This window comes from Cornus florida, unplaced genomic scaffold, assembly GCF_030987335.1.
Source record: "Cornus florida cultivar Cherokee Brave unplaced genomic scaffold, ASM3098733v1 CherokeeBrave_3.0.0_Hap2_Chr11, whole genome shotgun sequence".
Taxonomy (NCBI): domain Eukaryota; kingdom Viridiplantae; phylum Streptophyta; class Magnoliopsida; order Cornales; family Cornaceae; genus Cornus; species Cornus florida.
In genome coordinates, this window is record NW_026775581.1 from 93,786,992 (window position 1) to 93,814,240 (window position 27,249).

General features: G+C 31.6%; 1 protein-coding gene and 1 long non-coding RNA gene across 4 annotated transcripts; one reads left to right on the forward strand and one right to left on the reverse strand.

Moving 5' to 3' along the window:
- Window positions 1-3,477: 3,477 nt before the first annotated feature.
- On the forward strand, window positions 3,478-5,164 carry LOC132285111 (heavy metal-associated isoprenylated plant protein 39-like). Of its 2 annotated transcripts, none has more exons than XM_059787271.1 (3): window positions 3,478-3,657; window positions 4,395-4,533; window positions 4,692-5,164. In XM_059787271.1, the coding sequence occupies exons 1-3, from the start codon at window positions 3,652-3,654 to the stop codon at window positions 4,895-4,897; spliced, it is 351 nt and encodes a 116-aa protein (XP_059643254.1). In that variant the 5' UTR covers window positions 3,478-3,651; the 3' UTR covers window positions 4,898-5,164. The 2 variants fall into 2 exon arrangements, with proteins under 2 accessions (XP_059643254.1, XP_059643253.1); XM_059787270.1 differs by having other exon boundaries at window positions 3,480-3,657; window positions 4,620-5,164.
- An 8,749-nt stretch (window positions 5,165-13,913) lies between these two features.
- LOC132284194 (uncharacterized) lies at window positions 13,914-21,411 on the reverse strand. Of its 2 annotated transcripts, none has more exons than XR_009472212.1 (4): window positions 21,278-21,411; window positions 18,318-20,346; window positions 15,343-15,434; window positions 13,914-14,385 (listed from the first exon to the last, which is right to left on the reverse strand). It is a non-coding gene; the product is annotated as an uncharacterized LOC132284194 (long non-coding RNA). The 2 variants fall into 2 exon arrangements; XR_009472213.1 differs by lacking the exon at window positions 21,278-21,411 and adding an exon at window positions 21,195-21,271.
- Between the last annotated feature and the right edge of the window lie 5,838 nt (window positions 21,412-27,249).

Sequence of the window (27,249 nt, forward strand, 5' to 3'; positions counted from 1 at the left end):
CATTAATTATGTAAAAGCCATTTTAATGAAATTGAAAATCCTCCCATTTAAAATAATGGCAAAATGAGAAAAACATCCTAATATTTAAATTTTTTGCAAATATTACTCCTACGAGTGTTTTTTATTTATTTTTATTTATTTATTTTTATATAAGTTCGTTAAGTTTGAAAAAATAATCAAAGAAGGACTTGAGGTCACTATTTGGTTACAAATTTAATCTTATGCATTACACATGATATTTTTAAGATATAAAATTCCGAAAATATCATTTTCTCTTCCATTAATATCCTTATATATTAAAAAAAAAAGAGGGACATTATAGTCGTTTCACATTAAATTTTATTTTTATCCTTTCTTATTCCGTTGTAGATGGATACTTTAATCTTTTCAACATTAAAATCATTATTTGCTCAAAAATTGAATGTTAGAAAATTTTCAAAACGTCTAAAGGGTTATACATTCTATATGCATATTATATGGGTATTTTTCACTCGCAACACCTTAAACAATGTTGATGTATGTAACAAATGCCACTCTCAACAAAACCTACCTAATTTTTTTTGTGAATTTTGTGCCCTACACAATGGACTACAAACATTTGTACCTCCACATAATTATTGTCATAAGATAAAAACTACTGCCTCTGTCTGGCAACAAAATATATATATATATATATATCCCTTTTGAAAATTTAACTTTTTAAAGTGATAACTTTTATTATTATTTTTAATTGTATTGGTAGGGAATGAATTACTAATTTATTCATGATGGGTTCACAATAATGTGATGATTTACTTTTTATAAATTCAAATGAAGAATGTTAAATTGGTAATATATATATATATATTAGAACATTTATTTTGGGACAATTAAAAATAAAAAAATTAACATTTTTTGTGACATGAAGAAAATATTAGTAGAACAAAATTAGAATATCATCCAATCAGTCTCACTTTGTGAATTGAGCACTTATATTGATCAATGGACAAGTCAGTTTTTCATTAGGGTTGATCTCGTGGTCTACGCAACAAGTCTTCTCAATGGCACGCTAGGGGCTGGTCAATTTTAGAAAACATTTCAAGGACCCATGACTCTTAATGTTTTTTTGTCCTTGTTGAGATCATCTCTCTCAGTTGTGGAAATTCTAATGAAGTTTTTATTTTTTTTGCAAGGATGGCAAGCGGTAACATAATTGCACCGCCAGATGATCCAGAAAACTTAAAATTTATTCAATAAGCAAGATAGAAAATTAATCAAGATATTTATTACAGTAATTTCTATTCCTTATTACTATAGGTTAAAAACATTACGTTGGAATGAATAATCAATCAACTCTAAGAATAAAACTTAATTTTTTAGAAAAAACTATTTAAAGCATTCAAAATTCTATTTATTTTGAATTTTTATTTTAATTCTGCATGACTTTGTAAGATCGTTTTCTTTCTATTTTAAATATAATTTTTTTTATATACGAGTAAATATGATTTTGTAGGTTATGGGCGTGCCTAGTTCGGCATTATAAACTTTGCATTAGAGAATTGAAAACCGGACTTCGATCGAGGTACTTTTAATTAGTGAATAGGTTTGGCCCATCAGAAAAGACAATTTTTTTATTTTTAAATTTTGAAATGAATTATAAAATGAAGTGACCTTAATCCTATCTTATTAAGGTAAATATGCAAGATTCAACCACTAAGTTAAGAGATGGAATCTCAGACTAGAACGAATTTTAAGTTAAATCTAGATTCCTTTTACATTCTCTTTTATCAGAACTCGGATCATTGGGATCGAACCACTTGTTAAAGTGTTTCTCAATTTCATCGCACTGTTTTATTCGAGATGGAGAGATTTTCAATTGAGGTGGAATTATGAAGAGATTATTGTTCGAGGTGGAGTTATGGAGGAATACGTGAAAGATCAAATTCCAGCCAACGTGGAGATTGTTGAATTTTGTGGCTCGAATTCAGTGTGCGAGTAATATTCTGGCAGAAGTGATTATGATGGAATCAGTTTAACCTATTCATGAACCAGTTATACATGCAACCCCAATTAAACCAGTTCAAGAAAAGTTGAACCAGTTGGATGTATAAGCCAGAAGACTTATATTTTAGAGTTGAAGACTGATATGATAACTTCTTGTAGGCAAGTTGGGAAATACTTGTCCAACAAGAAATTGGGTTTTAAGATTCTATAAATATATATTGTGTGAGAGGTTTAGAGAGAGAGATGGAAGAAAAAATGTAGGGGGTTTAAGGGTGAGTGTTGGGAGGAGAGATGAAAGTATATATAATTCTCAAGTGTATAGATGTAGCCTCAAGAGATAATGAGTGAATGAGTGGGGTTTTGACATCTAGATGTGTATTCTCTTCATGATCCATAGTAGTGAAAATATCTCTCTCCATGGACATACGTAACCCTAGAGTTGGGTGAATCATGTAAAATATTGTGGTGTACGTGAATGTGTATAATTGTTATCTCCATATATGTTTGTGTTAATGTGATGTGATGATATTTTCACTGTGTGTGATGAAGTAGAGATTTAACTCTTAACAAACAGTCGACCGTTGAGTGAGTTAGAGGGAGTTAATTATTCCCAATATTACCTTGACTGCTCGTTCCATAATGGAAAAGGACATAGTATGAACTCAAACCACCATCGAAGTGGATGCTAAACATGATATTGGATCAAGGACTAGTCTCACTCTGCTACCATTTATAAAGACACTTAACATGTGACCTCTGTTACATGGACTCTTTAAAAGTAGTGAAGTACCTGTGTTGGATACATATTCTTCGGACATGGGTATGGAATATGTGTCCGATATTTTTTGTTGGACGTGTACTTAAAAAATATATCAAATAATTTAATTACATTATATTATTACTTTAAAATAACTTAAATACTTATATTGAACATTATATTTGATAAAAATATTACTTTACTTTAGAAGATAAAATTAAATAATTAATAAAATAAATATTTAGTCTTATCCGTGTGTCCTTCTGTTTGAAGATTTGACATGTCCAACACATAGATATATATTTATGTCCGATATCCATACCTGAGTTCATATAACATAACATGACTCAAAAATTTAAACTATTAATTAATGATACATACTAACATCATGCATATCCTTAATTATGATGAAATTACGTGATCAAAAACTTTGGGTTAGAGTGGAAAAAATAACCCCACAAGTAAATTGGTTGGTAAAAAAATAAAAATTTTGAGTAAATGGTTCGTGTGATGTTTGCCACCCTAATTAAAAGAAATAAAATAAAGTTGAAAAAGGTCATGTGTCCATTAGCAAGTAGACTCACTGTATTATTCTACACTTCATCGTCAAAGTCTCTAATATTCATCCAACTTGAGGGTTGTTATTGTTGTCCTTATGTAAAAGCAAAAAGACTCAACTGCCCCCCATGAAATGACCCCTTCGACCTATTCAAGGAAAACTTCTAAAGTTGAGTCGCCTTGCATTATTTTAAAAGTCCAGTCGTCTGGTTCAACAAGGCATTTCCCACCACCTTCATCTTCTTCTTCTTGCTCACATATCTTACATATAGACACGCTATAATCTTTTCTAAATTACATTTAGCTTTTGATTTGTTAAGTCTCTTGAAGCTCGGACTTCTAAACGCTATTAAATGAAGGTAATAAAGCCCCCAGTTTCTTAGCAAAAACCTGAACTCTGCTCTACCCTGTTTTCCTATATATATATATATATTCGTGATGTGTTTATGATTCATAATAAACTAAAATAATAATGGGTTGTGATTGGTTTGTTCTAATTTACGTTCAGAATGTCAATTTAATCAAATTTCGAGTTGTATTCGTTTGCTTTGGGTTCATAAAAGGGCTTTTCTGAATCAATCATATTTTGAAATTTTTTCCTTTTCTTATATGAACTTCAAGCCCATTTCTTCACGGTTTTTTTTTTTTTTTTTTCATTCTTGTAGTCATTCTGGAAATAAAAATGAAGTAAAAGTCACCTCATTTTATGGAGCTTCTTGCTATGCTCTGTATTTTTCCTTTCTATTTTTTATTCATTCTTTTGAATGATTTTATATTTCAAATGGAGATATAAATTATATGTGTCGTGGGATGAGCTGATAAGCATGGTGGTTGATAAAATTTCTCTTGAATGCACTTTGGGATTGCCAAACTAAGTAGTATATATATATATATATTTTTTGCTTCATTGATATCAGAATTGAACTAAACTTTTCCTTCACTGCTTTGTTATGTGAGCCTAATGGATTTTGAATTTCAATGTTACCCAAAATTACTATTGATGTTTTAACTTTTTAATAAAAGGAAAAAAGTCTGTGTTTTATTCCATTTGTTAGTAATTGTCTAGTCTAATGATTAAGTACAATGTTTGTTGCAGAAAGTGGAACTAAAATTGTGGTTATATAATGAGAAGGATAATTTCTTCAATTTTCGAAAAATTTATGAGAAGGCTAACTGCTTCAAAAATGATGAGAAGGCTGAGCGAAAGGCCATGAAAGCAGTTTCTAGCCTTGCAGGTACTATTAAGTGGTTTATCACAATTTTAAATTATATGTGTATTTGTTTGTTCAATTGGGCTGTTCTAATTCTATGATTTGTCCAGGGATTCAGTCCATTTCTATGTCTACGGACATGAACGAGATGAAACTAACAGTAATTGGCACCGTTGATCCAGTTGCAGTGGTCAAGAAGTTGCGAAAATCATGGCACACAGATGTACTCTCTGTCGGAGAACCCGACAAGAAGAAGGAGGAGCCTAAAAAAGAAGACGGCAAGAAGGAGGAGCCTAAAAAAGTTGAATTCAAGCCCATTCCTTACCCGGTCTACTCTTTCCCAAGTGCAGAAGAGTATCCAAATGCTTCTATTTGTGCGATTTTATAATAATGAGAACAGAGAGTTAAAAGGGGTGTGTGTGTGTGTGTGTTTTTATAAATCCTAGTACCCATTTGAGAGACAGAATGAATAACAACAGCTGATTCAATGTTCAGCTGATGATGGTGTGTCGGATTGACTGGTTTTTAATTTGGTGTGTTTTAGCTAATACAAAACAAGAATAAATTATGGACTTCATGAGCACTATAATATCTGTTTTTAATCAAACCTCGAAGTATATTGTCATCTTTATTTTTAAATTATATTATTGTACCTTTTTTGATGGAGTGAAAAAAAATAAAAGAATTTGGGGATTGATTTATTTAGTTGTTATAATGTTTCATGTGGCATTGAAAAGATAATCAATCTAGGGAATTAACTCAGAATCATTTTTTTGATACCAACAAGAGAAAGGAAAATAAAGGAGGTTTTTAATTTGTTGGGTGTTTGTTGTGATTAGAAAGGACCTAGGATTGTCTCCTAGCACTTCACCGTGTTTGAAAGGTAATGTTGGGCCATACTGGACAACAAAGTGATCAATTTTATGTATTAACTTCCATCAAGGTTGTTTGTTTACCAAGAAGACAGTGGGAAAATACTAGGTGGGCCCAAATGGTCTGTTCTTGTCTCACTTGAAACAAAAAATGATATGTTTGGTCTGAAATATTATTTTTCTGACTCAGTTTTGAAATTGTTGAAAGTTTATTAATTTCTAATTTTAATATATTCTTATGGATGCTAACTTTGAGAATTGATTAACAAGGTACCATGTAATGTATTATAAGACAGTGTGTGGGTTCTAGTTTTTAGGCAGTTGGCCAAGTAAAACTAATTTTGAAGTCAAGAATTAGGAAACTGCTTTCAACTAGTGACTTTTATTAAAGCAATATCTCAAGCCTCATCTGTAGGACTTTTTATTACAACCATTTTGTTGAGTAATTATAATCATGCTTTTACACACACACACATACATAGACCTTCTTACCATAACATGAAAGTTGATGAAACAACAAATAGATCCATTTTTGCTACAATGCATTGAAGACACATGAATTCTGAGAAAGTTTTCACAGAAGCCAGTAAATTGTTTTTGGCAACCTTTCTTTTTTCTGAGCGGAAGTTCATGTTCAAAATCAAGCTGTATTTTATTTTATTTTGTATCTGTGTTTTTGACATATTATAAAATTGAAACTTATCAATTCAAAAGTTTATGAATTAATTATACCCAAAACAGATATACTTTACTAGCAGAGATTTTTAATAGATGTTTGGTTGAAGGCTAGGATGTATGAAAGAAAAAGTTGTGGGCTGATAGAAGTTTACAGAACCAATTAAACAACAATGTAAAAGGCTCATCTTAATTGACTTCTGCTATACTAATACAATACAATGACCTAACCACTCCAAAGATCAGTGAATTAATCTGACAAACTCCATAAGGGTCAAATCAAGCTAAATTTGAACTACCTACATATGGCTCTTCTCCATCAATCACCAACATCGCCCTAATTCTCTCTCTCCTCTTCAGATGGTGGCCAGCTATCAAAGGTAACCAGCACCTGCACAGATTTTTCTTCCATCTCTGTCATTCTTTCTTCGATCTGGAATTCTGTGATTTTGAGCTCCACCCGATTGATACTTTCTGCGGAGAATTGAACGCCTAGGCTAGAAATTCAATTGCTTTGCATCGTTTGGTATTGATGAAAAGTAGGGTCATCGCCCTAATTCTCTCTCTTCTCTTCAGATGGTGGCCGGCCATCAAAGGCAACCAGCACCTACACAGGAGATGATTCTTCGATCTGGAATTTTGTGATTTTGAGCTCCACCCCGATTGATAGTTTCTACGGAGAATTGAAGGCCTAGGATAGAAATTCAATTGCATTGCATCATTTGGTATTGACGAAAAGTAGGGTTACTGTGATTTTGGTGGCTCTGAGATGGTGTGAGAAGGATGTGAATTTGATGCTTCCGTTTTCGACGGAGATGCTGAGTTTGGGTTTGAAGTCGCAGTAGATGCTTCAATAGACACAAAACTCGATCAGTTTCCTTGGATGAATTCTCAACATGATTTCTTTGTGAAGGGCATGTATTACAAATTTTAAATTTTTTATTCTTCAATCATTTCTTTTTTAAGGGTTTTGAGTGAGACTAATTTATGCACCAAAATTTTATATTTTAAACTGGATAACAAATTTGTCATTTTTTTTAATTAAGGTTTTATTATTTGATTCATAATAAGATTGATAGTGACATTATTATTATTATTACTATTATTATCATTGTTTTAATTTATTTGGTAAATGTTATATCAGTGGCTGCATGTATATAGAATTGGAGTATATATATATATATATGTTATCAAGATAAACAAGTTTCCTTATTTAATATATATATTTTTAAGGTAGTTCTTTTGTAAAAAACTAAGTCTATCAAAAAAGAAAAAAAAAAAAAATCTAAAGAAATAGTTTTCTTCCTCTTTTTTTTTTTAAAATTTTAAAATTAAAGTGTTCATTCTTGTTTACATTTTTATGCAAATTTTTATTGATTAATTGCTGAATGTAATATTAACTCTGTATCAATTACCATTTATATTCTTTTTTCACTTTTTTTCTTTTATTCTAAAATTAATGTGTTCATTCTTGTACGCATTCTTACGAAGAAAAAAAATTTGGTTAATTGGTGAACGTAATATTAACTTCATGTTGCTTTCATGCCAGCCACCTTTGATTTCTATTGCATGCATTAATTTGTATTTCATATTTTGATTTCTTTTGCATGTGTTTGATTTCTTAGATTTACATATCATTTTTTTTATTTAATTATGTTAGAGTTTGATTGATTCCATCTATGATGATTTTTGTTACGTGTCTCTCATACCATATTTTGATTTATATCTCGATTTATTAAAAACTTTGGTATTTGAATTTCCAGTACTATATTGAGTTTTAGCTAACCGGCGCTACTCTTTCCTTTATCTTATGTGTAGTTTATTATCATGATTTTTTTTTGCTATACTATGTTTAATCGTCTCCAATCAATATTCTTTTATCTTGTATTTTTTTGTGCAAATAATGTTTAATATAAGGTATTTTTATAATCAATGTCTATTCCTTTTAAAACCTTCTATTAACATGGACCACATTAGTTTCAGACATATCATTTGTTGTTAGTTACCAACAAAAGGATATTTATATGCTCAGTCTGGTGTGTGTGTGTGTGTGTGTGTGTGTGTGTGTGTGTGTGATATTCATGGATATTAGTCTTGATAGCTAACCATTTTAGATTTTAAATGGATGACGACGTGGGAATGTTATGGTGTAATAGAGCAAACACTTGGACTTGAGGGCCAAAAAATTTAATCGGAGATAGGCATATGTACCTCCAACGTTGTTTTGAGTTTAGGAATCATGATGCAAAGTTTATAAAGGGTGGTACGGTAACTAAGATTCTAAGCTTATATTAAGAGTTCTAAAAATTTATAATTTTTAAATTTAAACTGTAAATTAAATTGTTGTGATTGCAGGTAGATTGGATTGTCTACAACGACACTAGATGGTTGACATTCCTGCGTATAGATGGAGTTGAGTTACAATAGAAAATTATCCGTGTACAAATTAGCATATATGCCATGTATATTTATTTATTTATTTATTTATTTTTATGTATAATTGAAACTTTTATTATACAATTATGTAATGATACAGAGAACAAATAATTTTGAAACACATTACATTTAACTTGGGATGTATTCTATCATATTACTGTGTTCACGTGAAGATTATTCATTCTTGGCTTATGTTGGGAATTTAATAAATAATTACAATTTTACACACTTCAGTTTTAATTTGGGATGTATGTTTTCTATTAAGATTGATTTAATTTGTCTTCTTAAAATGTAATCAAATGTAATTTTTTTTGGGATATGTGTTTTATCTATGAAGACTTTAAATAGTGTTCAAGTGAAATAAGGGTTGATTCTTTTTACAATTTTGTTGGGATTTATTGTACAATATTTGATTGTCACATATTACATTTAATTTTGGGATGTATATACTTCCATGACGTGAAATAAAAGATGATTCATTTTAGGTTATCGTTAGGATTATGTTAACTATAATTTGACACATATTATATATATTATTGGATACATATTTTCCACGATGAATAATTAAATGTGTTCAAAATAAAATAAAATAAAAAATCAAAGAAGATTTTTTACAAGGAGAAATAAATGGTGATTCAGTTACAATTATTCAAAGGATTTCTTGTATGACCATTGATCGACACAAATTACATTTATTGGGATGTTAATTTGTACAAATATATTTGCATAAGCTTATGAGTTAAAAATTATATTTGAAATATATTATTTTGCCCGTCAAATTTTTTTTTTTCTTTCTAAATGCCCTTAAAAATTGGAAACACTAAAGATAAGAATTTAATTAAATTAGAAGTAGTGTGGATTCAAACCCTCTCTTCATTGACCAGGTTCACTTTTGGCATTCAATATATGCCTTAACTGTTTACATATGTACCAATCATCCCAATATTTATGTACATAGTTTCGTTCTAAAGTTATACAAAATATCTCAATAAATTCGTAAGTACCAGAATACTTGCATCCACACTACTTCAGACATAATTAATGTGTTGTTTAAAGTATTTCCAAATTTTGAAGGGGCAAAGTAATAGAATCCAAATACACCTTTTAATTTAGAGGCTTATGCAAATACATATGTATCGTCATCCCAATATTTATGTATGTAGTTTCGTTCTAAAGGTATAGAGAACATCCCAATAAATTCGTAAGTAGCAAAGTACTTGCATTCACACTACTTTAGACATAATTGAGATGTTGTCGAAAGTATTACCAATTTTTGAAGGCCAAAGTAATAGAATCATCCTAAAAAACTTTTTAAGTTATGGACTTATGCAAAAACATATGTAGAAACCATCCCAATAATTATGTACATCGTTTTGTTCCAAAGTTATAGGTAAAATCTCAATAAATGCGTAAGTAATTTTTGAAAGGCAAAGTAATAGAATCTAAAGACACCTTTAAAGTTATTTGCCTTTACAAATACTTATGTACTTCAATATTTATGTACGTAGTTTCATTCTAAAGTTATAGAGAATATCCCAATAAATTCGTAAATACTAGAGTACTTGCATCCATACTACTCTAGACATACTTGACGTGTTTTCTAAAGCATTTCCAATTTTCTAAGGGCTAAAGTAATAGAATCATCCTAAAAAAACATTTTAAGTTATAGACTTATGCGAATACACGTGTACAAACTATCCCAATAATTATATACATCGTTTCGTTCCAAAGTTATATGCAACATCCCAATAAATGCGTAAGTAATTTTTGAAGGGCCAAAATAATAGAATACAAAGACACCTTTTAAGTTATAAGCTTTTGCAAAGGTACTTACGAATTTATCGGGATATTTTCTATAACTTTGGACCGAAAGTTTGTTTAAAAATATTGGGATGATTCGTACATATGTATTTGCATAAGCAAATAACTTAAAGGTATATTTGGATTCTATTACTTTGGCCTGCAAAAATTACTTACGAATTTATTGGGATGATACGACCAAACTTTGGAACAAAACGATGTACATAAATATTGGGATGATTTGTACATATATATTTGTAAAAGCCAATAACTTAAAAGGTGTAATTGTATTGTATCACTTTCACTAGCAAAAATTGGAAAAACTAAAGAAAAAATGTGAATTATGTGTGAAATAGTGTGAATGCAAGTACTCTGGTACTTACAAATTTATTAGGATGTTTTCTATAACTTTAGAATGAAAGGATTACATAGATATTGGGATGATTTGTACATATGTATTTGCACAAGACTATAACTTAAAAAATGTATTTGGATTGTATTATTTTGGTTCTTTAAAAATTGAAAATACTTTAGACAACACGTGAATTATGTATGAAGTAGTATGGATGCAACTGCTATAGTACTTACGAATTTATTGAGATCTTCTCTATAACTTTAGAATGAAACTACGTACATAAATATTGGGATGACTAGCACATATGTATTTGCAAATGCAAATAACTTAAAAGGTGTCTTTGGATTCTATTACTTTGAACTTCAAAAATTACTTACACATTTATTAGGATGATACGGCCAAACTTTAAACCACACATAACATACCATATCAACCCAAAAAATAACCGTCAACCCTATTTTTGGTTCACAATTGGAAGCACCTTATTTAACAAAAGAATGACAATTCTAATTATATTTATCTGCTTATATAGGTCTAACAGTCACACCCTATCAATCATGATGTAATGTAAAGATATCAAAATTCCACACAATAAATTATGCGAATTTATTATATGGTCGGTCCAATACTAAAACTATGTCAAATATCATGTTATGTCGAACAAAATTATAATTGGATAATTCAATAATTATTTTGTACAAGGTAAATTTCCTGTGCAACCTTACGTACCAACCAATAGTTAGAGAGTGCAGGAATAGCTCTTCTTGTTCCCCGAGAGTCTTCAACCTTTTTATGTAACTTCTTCCCTACCAACAAAATTAAGAAGGTAATTGACAAGACTTTTACACCATATCATCAAATTACTTGCAACCCACAAACACTCATGTCAAACAACTCCAATGACCACTCCCAAAATGAACCTGGTCATATATTCTCCTTTCCGTACATCTTCCTACAAACATTTCTTCTATGTAATAGCTTGCATGATGTTTGGAGCAACTTCTATAAAGTAGGAAATATTTTAGAAGTGGGTGGTTTCCTTCCTTCATTGACCAAGTCCATTTTTGGCATTCAATATATGCCATAACTGTTTACATATGTATCAATTATCCCAATATTTATGTACATAGTTTCATTCTAAAGTTATACAGAACATACCAATAAATTCGAAAGTACCAGAGTACTTGCATCCACACTACTTCAAACATAATTGACATGCTATCTAAAGTATTTCCAAATGTTGAAGGGCCAAAGTAATAGAATCCAAATACACCTTTTAAGTTATAGGCTTACTATCCCAATAGTTATGTACATCGTTTCGTTCTAAAGTAATATAGAACATCCCAATAAATGCGTAAGTAAATTTTGAAGGCTCAAAGTAATAGAATCCAAATACACCGTTTAAGTTATTTGCCTTTGCAAATACATATGTACCAGTCATCCCAATATTTATGTACGTAGTTCGTTCTAAAGTTATAGAAAACATCCCAATAAATTTGTAAGTACCAGAGTACTTGCATCCACACTACTTCAAACATAATTGACGTGTTGTCTAAAGTATTTTCAATTTTTTAAAGGCTAAAGTAATAGAATCATCCTAAAAAAACCTTTTAAGTCATAGGCTTATATAAATACATATGTACAAACCATCCTAATAATTATGTATATTGTTTCTTTCTAAAGTTATAGGCAACATCCTAATAAATGCGTAAGTAATTTTTGAAGGGCCAAAGTAATAGAATCTAAAGACACCTTTTAAGTTATAAGCTTTTGCAAAGGTACTTACGAATTTATCGGGATGTTCTCTATAACTTTGGAATGAAAGTTTGTATAAAAATATTAGGATGATTGGTACTTATGTATTTGCATAAGTAAATAACTTAAAGGTATATTTGGAATCTATTACTTTGGCGTGCAAAAATGACTTACGAATTTGTTGGGATGATACGATCAAACTTTGCAATGAAACGATGTACATAAATATTGGGATTATTTGTACATATGTATTTGCATAAGCCTATAACTTAAATGGTGTAATTAGATTGTATTACTTTGGCCTTGCAAAAATTGAAAAAACTAAAGAAAAAACGTAAATTATGTGTGAATACAAGTACTCGGGTACTTACAAATTTATTGGGATGTTTCCAATAACTTTAAAATGAAACGATTACATATATATTGGGATGATTTGTACATATGTATTTACATAAGCCTATAACTTAAAAGGTGTATTTGGATTCTATTACTTTGGTCCTTTAAAAATTGGAAATACTTTAGACAACACGTGAATTATGTAGATGTAGTGTGGATGCAACTACTGTGGTATTTACAAATTTATTGGGATGTTCTCTATAATTTTGGAACGAAATTTTGTACAAATATATTGGGATGATTGATACATATGTATTTGCAAAAGCAAATAACTTGCGGTGTAATTGGATTTTATTACTTTGGTCCTGCAAAAAGTTACTTACGAATTTATTGAAATGATACGACCAAACTTTAAACTACACATAGCATACCATATCAACCCAAAAAATAACCAATGTCAACCCTATTTTTAGTTCACAATTGGCAGTGCCGTATTTAACAAAAGAATGACAATTCTAATTATATTTATCTGCTTATATAGGTTTAACAGTCACACCCCATCAATCATGATGTAATGTAAAGACATCAAAATTTCACACAATAAATCATACGAACTTATTATATGGTCAGTCCAATATTAAAACCATGTCAAATATCATGTTGTGTCAAACAAAATTATAACTGGGTAATTCAATAATTATTTTGTACAAATTAAATTTCCTGTGCAATCTTACGTACCAATCAACTGTACTTCTTCCCTACTAACAACATTAGGAATGTAATTGACAAGACTTTTACACCATATCATCAAATTACTTGCAACCCACAAACACTCATGTCAAACAACTCCAATGACCACTCCCAAAATGGTCGTATAATTACACCATTTACATCAATCATCTCCTTCTTTCCATATATTCCCGCAAACTTTTTACTTCCTCTTTCAGTTATACATTATTTTTGTCAGCAATTTATGCTCTTTTACGAGAAGCCTCTTCATAAGATGAGGATGCACGTTGATGGCTTGGAATCATGAAACCATGTCCGAACCCACGGGGATATCCTTTGCTGATACCTAGTTGGTTTTGTACTATCTCAAAATTATTTCTCACTAGACTGGTACTACTAGAATTTTGAGAAATCTAGGAATACTTATCCATCATTTCATCCTGCAATTGACATATAAGTCTTAGAATTGAGAATTGAATTACAAATTAAGGAGAAAAAGACTTGTACCAGAAAAATAGTAAAGGCTAAACTGATCACATCAAGGAAAAAAGGGCTAAAAGGACTAAAACACAAAACAACCCAGAAATTAAGACTTCAAATGAGTATGAAGATGCAATGAACAAACTCTTTCAATTTGGAAAGATAAGTCTTTACACTTCAAAATATCTCAACCACTTTTTCCTCTCTTTTCATTCTATTTATAGGCTTTTACAATTGTTCTTAGAGGCTTCCTTTTTAATCTTCCATGTTGGACTGATCTTTGGGCTCCTCTCGGTCACCCGCTCTTTTCCATGTTGGGCTTGATGGGTGGCCATCTGACCGGGCTAAGTGTTCTTTCCTCATCCAGTCTTAAGTGATATGGGTCGTACTCGGCCCAGTCCATTTTTGGTATCTTCAAAGTATATGAATGAAGCAAATCTACATATCCAAGCAAGCAAATTTTGGGTGGTTCTATCCCATTAAGAATGCAAATCAATCATATTATAAGGGAAATCAATAAAGAAATTCATTAAATAAAAGCGAAAGTAAGGTCATTGTAACGTGCTGAGAGCTAGCTAGCTAAGAATAATGTCTCTGAACTTTCATTTGAAGCCTAAAAAGTTCTTTGCGACGTACATTTATACCCCTATTGGACTAATTTGGCTTACTAGTCAAATTATCATTTAGATTACAATATCTAGAAGAAGTGTAACTAATATTGCTTTAACTAACTTACCTAAACTACAGGATCCTGTTCATTATCTAATGTAGTTAAAGGGTATCATATAGTTTAGAGAACACAAATTAAATAATGCTGAACTTATTATGGTATAATTGTATTAAATAAATATATGTGCAGAATTTTAAATAAGTGTGAAGACCAAGTGCTCTAAAGTAGACAACAAACCCTCTTTAAAATTAAGAAGAGTGGTTTTATTATTTTTTTTTCCATGTGATGGGTGAAGTGTACCACAGACATAAGGCATGGACAAAAATCCAAGGAGGGCAGACACTCCTAAACAAGTAAACAAACTAATGAAGGTGAATAAACCCAAATTTATGACCTAAACAAATTCAACCAAACTGATGTCAAAAGTAAAATTTTCCTGAAATTGGATAAGTGTCAAAGAAAAATAAAAAAAATTTAAATACTCCTCTCTAATAGATTGGCATTGTAACTCCTCTCTAATAGATAATTTTTTCTGTTCAGAAGTTTAGATTTATTTCGGGAACAATTCTATTTAGACCTTTCAACTCTAACTTAGAATATTGCTTGGTCACGTACAAAGGCAAGTTCACTTTTGATTCAATGCAACAATTATTATGAATTTGTAGATATCTGAAGTCACACTCTGAAAAACAATCGCAAGAAATATAGAAAATATTACTACTTACATGAGAATTTAGAGAACCTGTGAGTAGTGATTCAGACTTTCCATATCTGTAATTTTCCCTTTGATTGTTAGGCCTTTTGCAATTTCAAAAACCTAGAACATGTATTTGCATAAAAAATATAAATAAATAAATAAAAACTACAGAATGATCCAAAAAAAAAAAAAATTATTGAAAGATCAAAAAATCAAAACTAACACATACATATATAGAGAGACAAACCTAGTTACTCCTCTAAACCTAGTTATTATTTGTATTGGTATGCAAAAAAAATTATTGAAAAGAACCGTCACTCCTAACTACTTCAGTTAGGCGATCAGATGATATATGAAAATCTTGGTGTCAGACATCATGCTTGTTAGTGCTTTATTACTACTATATAAATGATATGATTGTTTCACGTAATGGACTGATTAAATTTCATTAATTAGTTTCAATTTGAACTTGAAATTTTGGTAATTTAGTTAAGTAAAGTTACAAGCAAGACCTATTGACCCCATCTCTAGATTTAGATCACTGAACTTGTGCAACTCTGCATATATCAGAGCCAAGGGTTCTGGTCCTTATCCCATCATGGCATATATGGGAACTCTAATTTGGTGAGTGCATAAATTTGAAAGTTTAATTAACATTTGCACCTTTATTGAAGCTTCATATTCACTACTAAACCCTTGGATAATGGTAACTTGACTAACTACCTTAATTAACTTTTGAAATCATAACCAAAAGCTAAAATATAACACCCAGGCTTCATTTTGCACAAAAATTGCCAACCCAAGTCCTATTTACCTAACAAAGATATGTTGCATACCAATACAAATAATAAATCAATTGTTAGCTATTGCAACTACTATTTCTGTTTTGGCTAATGGTAATATATCTTTCTTATCATGCTTTTCTAAAAACCTGGTAATCATTAAGCAATGATAAAAGTGACTCGTTTTACTCTATATCTGCATCCCCAATCTCTAACACACACCAAGGATTCTAATTTAAAATTCAAGCAGGTAATTAAGAAAAATATACATGTACTTAAAACTACAATCGGTATCTCCGTGGTTCATAGCCATGGATACTGAGCGTCAAGTTCTCTTAGCTGTCCAACTCCTCAGGCTTTAGAAATAACAACTCATTCACAAAATTGTATCAACTACTATAGAATAATCAAACACACTCCAGAGTTCCTAAAACAATGTGAGCTACTCATGCTAGTATGTCAATCACAAGGTACGGATAGTAAAAAGGTTCCTCTTCAGAAGTATCTATAGATGCAAGCATCTGCCTTTAAGAACTACTGGTGGGACTACAAAAATCTTACTTTTCCTTATCATGGAAGTTGATGGTCATATATGCTAATTTATTCAACCTTTGACGTCAAAGGAAGGAAGGTAAATGGGTAATGGTAGAGAAGTTTTTAAGAAGAAACCAGAGTATAAATCACATATGCAACTGAAATATATGAGGACCTTTATTGGCAAACTCGTGTGATCTAATATGCTGGTTTTAACTTTTTTCTTAACAAAGTACAAGGGGGTTCAGAAGGACGTAGTGCATGTATTGCTATTTGATTACTTATTAAGTAGACTGGATAACATTTCCTTCTTAAGGATGGTCTCTCTTAAAAAGAAAGCTATAAAAGCTTGATTTTGAGTTTAACAAATACATTAGTTTGTTTGTCTTTTTCCTTGCAAATTTATTTAAGCTGGCATTGGACTAACTTCTGCACCACTTCATGTAATTCTGCTATATGGGTGGAATATTATAGTTAGTCAAACATTTTATAGCTACTCTTTCTTATCTCTATAAATTCTTCAACTAAAGGCAAACATCATTATGTTCCACTTAGAAATTCAGAATCATTTATTAACAAAATTAACTAACAATTTTATAAATTACTCTCTTTCTAAAAACTTGTCATTGTACGACTCTCAAAGGGTAGTTGAATGAATAAGAGTCTCTAGGTCACACTTCAGAGGTCTTGAGTTCGACTCCAAGAGGCATCAAACCTTTCTCTTGGGTTTACCCAATACCCTTCGCTAGGGTGATTGTGATATCAATCCCAAACCCCTGTTAAAAAAAGTAAAAATAAATAAATAAATAAAAATCATTTGTGTCATCTTGAGTGGACAAAATTTCCAAATTTAATTGCAAATAAGAACTTTACATTGCATTTTATGTCTCAAGAAAAAGGATGATGCATTAGTAGCTGACAACTAGACCCACATATATGAATAAGAATTAGGATAGTTTTCAATTGAATTCAAAAGTGTTCCGCAAGAAAGTATAGCCTAGATCCAGTAGAATAGCCACACAATATTCCTGTAGCCAAATCAAAATGATGGGGAAAAAGCTTTGTTTTAAAGTACTAAGAAATGAGATAAGATTTTGTGCCAGAAAAGTGAAACAAACATTTGTTTCTCAAAGTCGCATGCTAAAAATGGTCATACATCTACTTATGGAACCAAATGTAGCACTGTTTTAAGGGTTGCAGTAACTACAATAAGGGTTCTCAATTGAAAAAAAAAAAAATCCAGTCATTATCCGAGTGAAGTATCATAAATTTGATCTCCAAATTGGTAACTGCACACATCATATACGGTTGGCCTCCTTGTTTTCAAAACACAAGTCCTAACAAACAAGAAACCCTTAATACTTCTATAGGCACCTCTAACACTTCTATAGGCACCTCTAATACTTCTATAATCCACATTTTACTCCACATGTCTCAGTGTTATCCACTCAATCAAAATCAAACCCAAATTCATGGTATAAAATTCCCCATATTAAAAGAGTTATTCATGTCATCCACAAACTTCAATCCAACTTCTAACCCACGAATCAAATAAAGTACACATATCAAAACACAGATATTTGAAGGGAAAAAAAAAAAGAACATTTTCTTGAACCAAATAAACACGTACATATGACGGCATATATAAACATATATGTAAAGATACATACAATGAAAGCAATAATACCTTGAGTGAGAAATTGAGAGCAACAGAGGGGTAGTAACAAATAACACTACAACAGTTGCTTCTCCATAGAGAGAATGCCTTCTTCTTTGAGAGTTCTAACGATACAATCAAACATTCCCTTGAATCTCCTGTGTGGGCCAGACACAATCGCTATATTGCTCTCTTGGGTTTGCAACAGAAGCTTTGCCCTCTCGATTAGGGCCACAATCGTGTGTACCACACCCCCATCACAGCTCCCGCCATCAGATCCGTATGGAAATTCGTCCACCAATTCGACGGCCCTGGTCTTGGTCTTACCCTAAATTAGGGTTTTGAATAGCTGCTATCCTCTCCCTCCTCTTCCCCCTCCATCGCCTCCTCTGCCCCACCCCCTCCCCCCTCTAAAACAACACTGACGCACACAAACACAAACACACTCATTTGGTCGGAATAGCTCTGGCGTTGGTTAGAGAGGATTTTTGTTCCCCCCCCCTCCAAATTTTTTGGAGGTCCAATTATAGCTGAAAAAAAAGGTATATTGGGGCTTGTACACAAATTTGTAAATTCCACTGACTATTCTAAGATATTCTTCTTCATTTGCCCACCTTCCATGAATACCAAACTAATTCCAATAAGAAGCCCTCCTTAGGTCAATGTTAACTCTTTTGATTGATGATCCATTGCATGGATGTTGACTCGGTAAATTTGCTTTCATCTTGTTTCATTTTTTTGCAATTTATGCAAGAGCATTGCTATTTGTTGGAGGGGACCATAAATAACACTTTGTTGTGGCACGTCATCAGTTTTGATGAGTCCCACGACAATAGACCATGATTGATGCAATAGTCGTATGTCACCACAAATTGTTGTAATCATAAAAATGAAAGGCTAATCAATGGAATGGATAATGGAGCCTTCTTGGCAGCTTCAATGGCCATTAAAGTTGAGTTAGACATAAGGATGGCAAAATGGGTCAGAAATCATCAACCCACTTATATTCGCCCGTTTTTTAATGATTATGGGTGAATCATATTTAAGATGGGTCAAAAATGAGTTGATAATTTTTAATCACTTAATTTGAGGTCAAGGTGGGTTGAATATGGTTACCCATATTCAACACATATTTCACCCATCACATAATTTACACTTAACACACATCTATTCTATATTACACTCAACTCATTTCTCTCTCTCACGAAGGGCTATAAGTTGGGCTGGCCCAATCCAGCCCAGTCTGTAACAACCCGAACCCGAAAGTCCGAACCGTTAGCTGGGTCCTTACCCGAACCCGAGATTACCTACATCAAACCCATCATTTCTAGAGGTGTGACGACATATAAAGGATCATAACTAAGCTTTCACGTTGGCTCAAAACAATTCTCCAAGGGTCGAGAGAGTGGAGAAACAAGTGAGGAAGAGCAAAACAACCAAAATAGGTGCACTTCGGTCGATCGAAGTGGAGCTTCGGTCGGCCGAAGCAGACCCTCCAAAACCAGTTGACCGAAACCCTCCATCGGTCGACCAAAAGGTGAGATCCTGAGAGCAAGAGGATGGTTCGATCGACCGAACCCTATTTCGGTCAACCGAAACAAGAGATCCTGAGAGCCAATAATGGGTTCGGTCGACCGATGCACCATTCGGTCGATCGAAGTGGCTTCTTCGAGCCCTGAAGCTGGAACTGATGTGCTGCACTTTGGGAATGAAAGGAAAACTAAAATGGGGACTTTAGAATGATTCAAACGTGAACTAAACCATCAATTATAAAACATTCAATGATCATGAACTAATGCGCCTTCATATAATCATATTACAACATCACTTGCTACAATTACATGGAGATATACACAATGATTACATTAGTTTCATTTACACCAAATAAGGAATAAAATTCATCATTTAAGTTACAAGGGCCATGATTGCTAACTTAGTTACATTTCCAAAACAATAAACATACAAAAGAATAGCTTAAGTACAAAATAGCAAAATGAATGGCTTCCAATACTCCGTCAATTTTGTGGTGGATTGTCATCCGTCAACTCTTTGCCATGACCTAAAAAATGTTAAGTATAGTGGGATGAGCAAAAGCTCAGTAGGTGGCACTTAAGACACGTCTTTTGTGTCCCCGTGAATCTATACAAAGAATAGAGCAATGGGGATCGGGATCATACCATGTCGGGATAATACAACACAACCATTAATCTCTACATAAACACTGTAATGCAATGGAATGCTATGCATGCTAATGTCACTCCCCATTTTCAACATTCAAACCATCACTTTCAAACTGTTAATATAATCCGCCCTTTGGTGACCCCGCAACGACATGAGAGAAGAATTGGCTAGTGTCCCTGACCCTTGGTACTCCGCGGCGTCATTATGGGGCCCAGCTAGCTCAACCACGCTAGGGCAATCTCCCTAGTTCCCTCTAGGCTATATTAACACTCCGGCCCTTTGGTACCCCCGCGGCGACCGGGTTTTCATAAAACAAGTTCATCAAAAACACTTCCCCGAAATCCCCGTTTTCATTTCAAAACAATCTTCCCAATTATGTCCCATGGTATGCATGTATTTCATGTTCTTAATGCCATGGAAATGAAGGCTTTCACACTATACAATTGTGCATACACTACAAGTACTTTAGGGAAATTACGCATGCCATCACATATCATTTCTAGCAAGTTCTACAATAATATAAGCATGGTAGATCAACTATTAGACAAAGAAATTAATCAAATAAACATGTTCTCATACAATTCAAGTAACACATTTAATCATAACTTCACATATAATACTTACATCATCTTTAAAACAATTAATTCAAAAATAAGCATGCTTTACAATAATTTAGGAGGTATACTTCACAAAAGAGCAAAAACATCATGAATTAAGAACCCCTACCTCTTAGAATGCGAAAACCCTCAAAATGGGTTCAAATTTCAAAAATCAAAGGGAGACCCAAAGCTGAAATTGTTGGTACTCACCCATAGAAATTGCTGTGCTCTCCGTTTTGCCTCAAACGACACGCAAAAATTTCAAGTATTGAAGGAGTAATCTTTGCTCAAAGTTTGATACAAGATAAGAAGAAAATGAGGAGAGAAATGAGGGAGAAGGAAAAATTAACAGGGAGAGAGAAAATGAGGAAGCAAGAGTGGTCTCTATACCACAAAATGGTTGGTGGTGGGTCCTGTCACTTCCATTTTATTTTCTCTTTTTTCTTTTTGCTTTAATTTACACCACATGAATACATGTAATGTAATACACCGTCATACAAATGATACATAAACACTTAAAATAAAATGCACTAAATGCAAATGGACCCAACCAAAATCCCGCACTCAAGACATGAAAAGACGAAAATCCCCTTGCGGCGACAAAATTCCAGAAAAATGAAATATGCGGAAAATTGGAAACATCACACAGTCCCAGCCCATATTTTGGGCGGGTCGTGCTGGTTTCACGTGTAAATTTTTTTAAAAAATATATAAATTATATTTTCCTTTTAAACATCAAAATTTTGGGCACGCCTGTCGGGTTTCACGAGTAAATTTTTTTATTTTTTTTTCAAATATGTAAATTACATTTTCCTTTTCCATATTTGTAAATATCAAAATTTTAAAGAAAATTTTATTTTTAAACATCAATATTTCGGGCGGGTCGATCGAGTTTCACGGATCAATTTATTTATTTTTTTAATTTTTTTATTACAAATATACAAATTACGTTTTCCTTTTCCTTGTTTGTAACATCAAATTTTTTAAGAAAATTTTATTTTTTAAATATCAAAATTTTGAACAGGTCGGTTGGGTTTCACGGGTCAATTTTTTTTTTTTTTTAAATATTCAAATTACATTTTCATTTTCCATGTTTGTAAACATCAAAATTTTTAAGAAAATTTTATTTTTTAAACATCAATATTTTGAGCGGATCGGTCGAGTTTCACATGTCATTTTTTTTTTTTTTTTTTACAAATATACAAATTACATTTTCCTTTTCCATATTTGTAAACATCAAAAAAAAATTTAAAAATTTATTTTTTAAACATCAATACTTTGGGTGGGTCGAGCGGGTTTCACAGGTCATTTTTTTTTTTTTAAATATGCAAATTACATTTTTCTTTTCCATGTTTGTAAACATCAAAATTTTTAATGAGGTTTTCGGTCATAACAGATTGACCCTACACATTTTTTACCCGCTCATTTTTAACCCGTTTTAAATGGATTGAGTATATGGGTCTTAACCCACGTTTGACACGTTTAATTTTAACCCAACTCAAATCCTACCAAACTCGCCCATTTACCACCCCTAATTAGATATTATCACTTAAAATGTGAAGTGGGTGGAATGAATCAATAGGTCGACAAAAAAAACGCCGCGGATAGCTTGTTCATGTGATTTTCACAGCATAATTCATCGAATCCAACAAATAAAGACCACCAAAATGGCGACAATATTTAACATTTTTTTAGTAGTTTTTGCATTAGGGGAAGTGAAGTTATTGTTAAGCGGTACCTTTCATTAATGCTGCCAAAGACATTTCACGAATTGAAAGGCCACTCGCACCTAAACCCATTAATTTTTGGTTAATTCTGTGCACAACACAAAACAGACAAATGATGGGCCACAAACATTTCCAGCTCCACATAACTATTGTCCTAAAATAAAAATAAAAATAAAATTATAAGTGGAACAAAAATAAAATATCATCCAATCTGTCTGATTTTGTGAATTGAGAACTTATACTGACAAGTCAGTTTTCCATTTGGCTTAGAATTTCACTTGCATTACAGATCTTAGACCTGGTCTACTTAACAAAGTCTTTCAAAGGCACAGGAAGGGTGTGTTGTTAGAGGTACCTTTCATTTATAATGTCAAAGCCATTTTAATGAAATTGAAAATACTACAATTTGAAACAATGGCATAGTGGGAAAAATATTCTTAATGTTTAAATTTTGAACAAATATCATCCCTTGATTTATATATATATATATATATATATATATATATATATATAGAAGTGTGTTATATTTTAAAAAATGATCAAAAGAAGACTTGAGGTCACTATTTGGTTACAAATTTGATTGTTTGCATTGCTTTTAAGATATAAAATTCCGAAAATATAATTCTCTTCCAATAATGCCCTTATATATGAGTAGGATTGAAAAAAAAGAAAAAAAAAAAGAGGGACACTATAGTCCTTTTACATTAAATTATTTTTTTACCCTTTTTTTTTTTTTTTTTTCAATTGTAAAGAGACACTTTGATCTTTTCAACATTCACATTCTTATTTGTTCAAAAATTAAAAGTTAAAATTTTTTCAAAACGTATAAGAAGTTATACACTCTATATGTATATTATATATGTATTTCTCACACACGACCCTTAAACAATGTTGATGCATGTAACAAATGCCACTCTCACCAAAACCTACCTAATTTTTTGGTGAATTTTATGCACTACATGATGGACCACAAATATTTCCACCTCCACGTAATTATTGTCATAAGATAAAAACTACTCCCTCATCTCACAACAATAAAAATTATCACTTTCAAAAATCTAATTTTTTGAAGTGATGACTTTTATTATTTTTTTAATTGTATTGACATTGAATGAATTAGTAATTTATTTATAATGGGTCCACAATAATGTAATGATTTACTTTTTTATAAATTCAATGCAAGAAAGTTAAATAGGTAATGTTATAAAAAAAATAAATAATAATAACAATTAGAAAAGAAAAATGTTATAAAAAATATATATTGACTTTTTAATTGAAACATTTATTTTGAGACAATTAAAAATAAAAAGGTTAACATTTTTTTTCTTTTACGTGAAATGGAGAAAATATTTTTTTTTCGGTAATTAAAATGGAGAAAATATTAGTAGAACAAAATTAGAATATCATCCAATCAGTCACTTTGTGAATTGAGCACTTACATTGATCAATCATTTTTTCATTAGGGTTGATCTCATTGGTGGTCTGCGTCACAAGTCTTTTCAATGGCACGTGAATAAAGCCATTCTTGGTGTTATTAAATATTAATGCCACGTGAATAAAGCCATTCTTGGTGTTATTAAATATTAATGCCATGTTAATAACGCTAGGGCAGGTGAATTTTAGAAAACTTTTCAAGGGCCATGCTTTTTTGTCCTTGTTGAGGCGATGTGGAAATTCTAATGAAGTTTTTTATTTTTTATTTGCAAGGATGGTAAGTGGTAACATATTTAATGCCACGTGAATAAAGCCATTCTTGGTGTTATTAAATATTAATGCCATGTTAATAACGCTAGGGCAGGTGAATTTTAGAAAACTTTTCAAGGGCCATGCTTTTTTGTCCTTGTTGAGACAATGTGGAAATTCTAATGAAGTTTTTTATTTTTTATTTGCAAGGATGGTAAGTGGTAACATAATTGCACTACGTTGGAATGAAAAATCAATCAACTCTTGGAATCAAACTTAAATTCTTAGAAAAACAACGCAAAATTCTATTTATTTTGAATTTTTATTTTAATTCTGCACAACTTTTGTAAGATCATTTTCTTTCTATTTTAAATATATATATATTTTTATATACAAGTAAATATGATTTTGTATGTTATGGGCGTGACTAGTTCGGCATTATAAACTTTGCATTAGAGAATCAAGGCACTTTTAATTAGTGAATAGGTTGGCCCATCAGAAAAAGACAATTTTTATTTTTTTATTTTTTTATTTATTTTTTAATTTTTTTTAATTTTTAAAATTTGAAATGAATTATAAAATGAAGTGACCTTAATCCTAACTTATTAAGGTAAATATGCAAGATTCAACCACTAAGTTAAGAGATGGATTCTCATACTTGAACAAAGTTTAACCTAAACTAGATTCCTTTAACATTATGAACTCGGATCATTTCGATCAAACCACCTATTAGAGTGTTTCTCAATTTCATCGTAGTGCTTTATTTGATATGAAGAGATTTTTAATTGAGGTGGAGTTATGAAGAGATCATTGTTTGAGGTGGAGCTATGGAGGAGTATGTGAAGACCAAATTCAAGCCAAGGTGAAGATTGTTGGGTTTTGTGAGGCTCGAATTCGGTGTGTGAGTAATATTCTGACATAAGTGATTATGATGGAATCAGTTAACCTGTTCATGAACCAGTTATACATGCAATCCTAATTGAACTAGTTTGAGAAAAGTTGAACCAGTTGGATGTGTAAGCCAGAAGACTTATATTTTAGAGTTGAAGATTGATATGGTAACTTCTTGTAAGCAAGTTGAGGAATACTTGTCCAATAAGGAAATGGGTTTTAAGACTCTAAAAATATATATGTGTGTGAGAGGTTTGGGGGGGGGGGGGGAAGATGTAAAGGCGAGTGTTGGAAGGAGAGATGAGAGTATATATAATTCTCGAGTGTATAGGTGGGTGTTGGAAGGAGAGATGAGAGTATATATAATTCTCGAGTGTATAGGTGTAGCCTCAAGAGATAATGAGTGAATGAGTGGGGTTTTGACATTTGGTTATGTATTCTCTTCCTTGATCCATAATAATAAAAATCTCTCTCTCCATAGACATAACTCTAAAGTTGGGTGAACTATGTAAAATATTATGGTGTATGTGAATGTGTATGATTGTTATCTCCATATATGTTTATGTTGATGTGATGTAATGATGATTTCACTGTGTGTGATGAATAAGAGATTTAACTTTTAACAAACAGTCGACCATTGAGTAGGTTAGAGGGAGTTAATTATTCCTAACACTACCTTAATGACTAGTTTCACTCTGCTACCATTTATAAAGACACTTAACATGTGACCTCTATTACATGGACTCTTTAAAAGTAATGAAGTACCCGTATCGGACACATATCATTCGGACAAGGGTGTAGGATATGTGTCTGACACTTTAAGTTGGACATATACTAAAAAAACATATCCAATCATTCAATTATATTATATTATTACTTTAAAATGACTTAAATGCCTATATTGAATATTATATTAGATTAAAACATTTCTTTATTCTAGAAAATAAAATTAAATAATTAATGAAATAAATATTTAGCCGTGTCCGTGTATCATTCTGTTTGGAGATTTGATATGTCCAATGCATTGATACATACCCATGTCCAAAGGGCAGATCTAGGATTTCTCGTTGGGATGGGCTAAATTTGGGTGGGCTAATACTATTAATAATATATATATATATATATATATATATATATATATATATATATATATATATATATATATAATTTTATTTTATTTTTGGGTTGGGCTAATATTTGTATGGTATTTTTTTTTTTTTTTTCTTGGGTGGACTACAACCCACTTTTCTATCTGCCTTTGTCCGTGTCCGACACCCCATACTTAAGTTCATAGAACATAACACATGACTTAAAATTTTATACTGTTAATTAGTGACATAATAACATCATTGTGATACCCCTCGATTCTAGAGTCACGGGTGATCAAGTCCGAGCACAGAATCAAGGGAGACCAAACAATCAATATGTAAATAAGTAGGAATAAAAGTGAATTAAGATTAAAATAATAATAAACAGAAAGAAAACTAAAATGAAAATCCTCAAATCTTAAAAAAAATAAATTAATATAATTTAAGTCTGTACAACTCGGGAATCTACCTAGTGGACCCCTAATTTCAAATCTTGAAATAAATTTATAGAATTAAAACCCAAAACCAAAATAGAAAGGAAATCCTATATAACCGGAAGAGTGAGTGTCTGTATCTGCATTAACACGATCAAACTCTAAGTTTGGTGCTGGCGAATACCTGAAAAATAGGAGTGGGTCAGGCCTACATGAAAGTTACAATCTACTACAATCCGTATATAAACCAGATACGCAGATACATCCTAGATAGCTCGGCAATATCTACAATAGTCCATATATATATATATACACACACACACTATAAGATGTTCACTAGCCTATAACATAGTTCAACC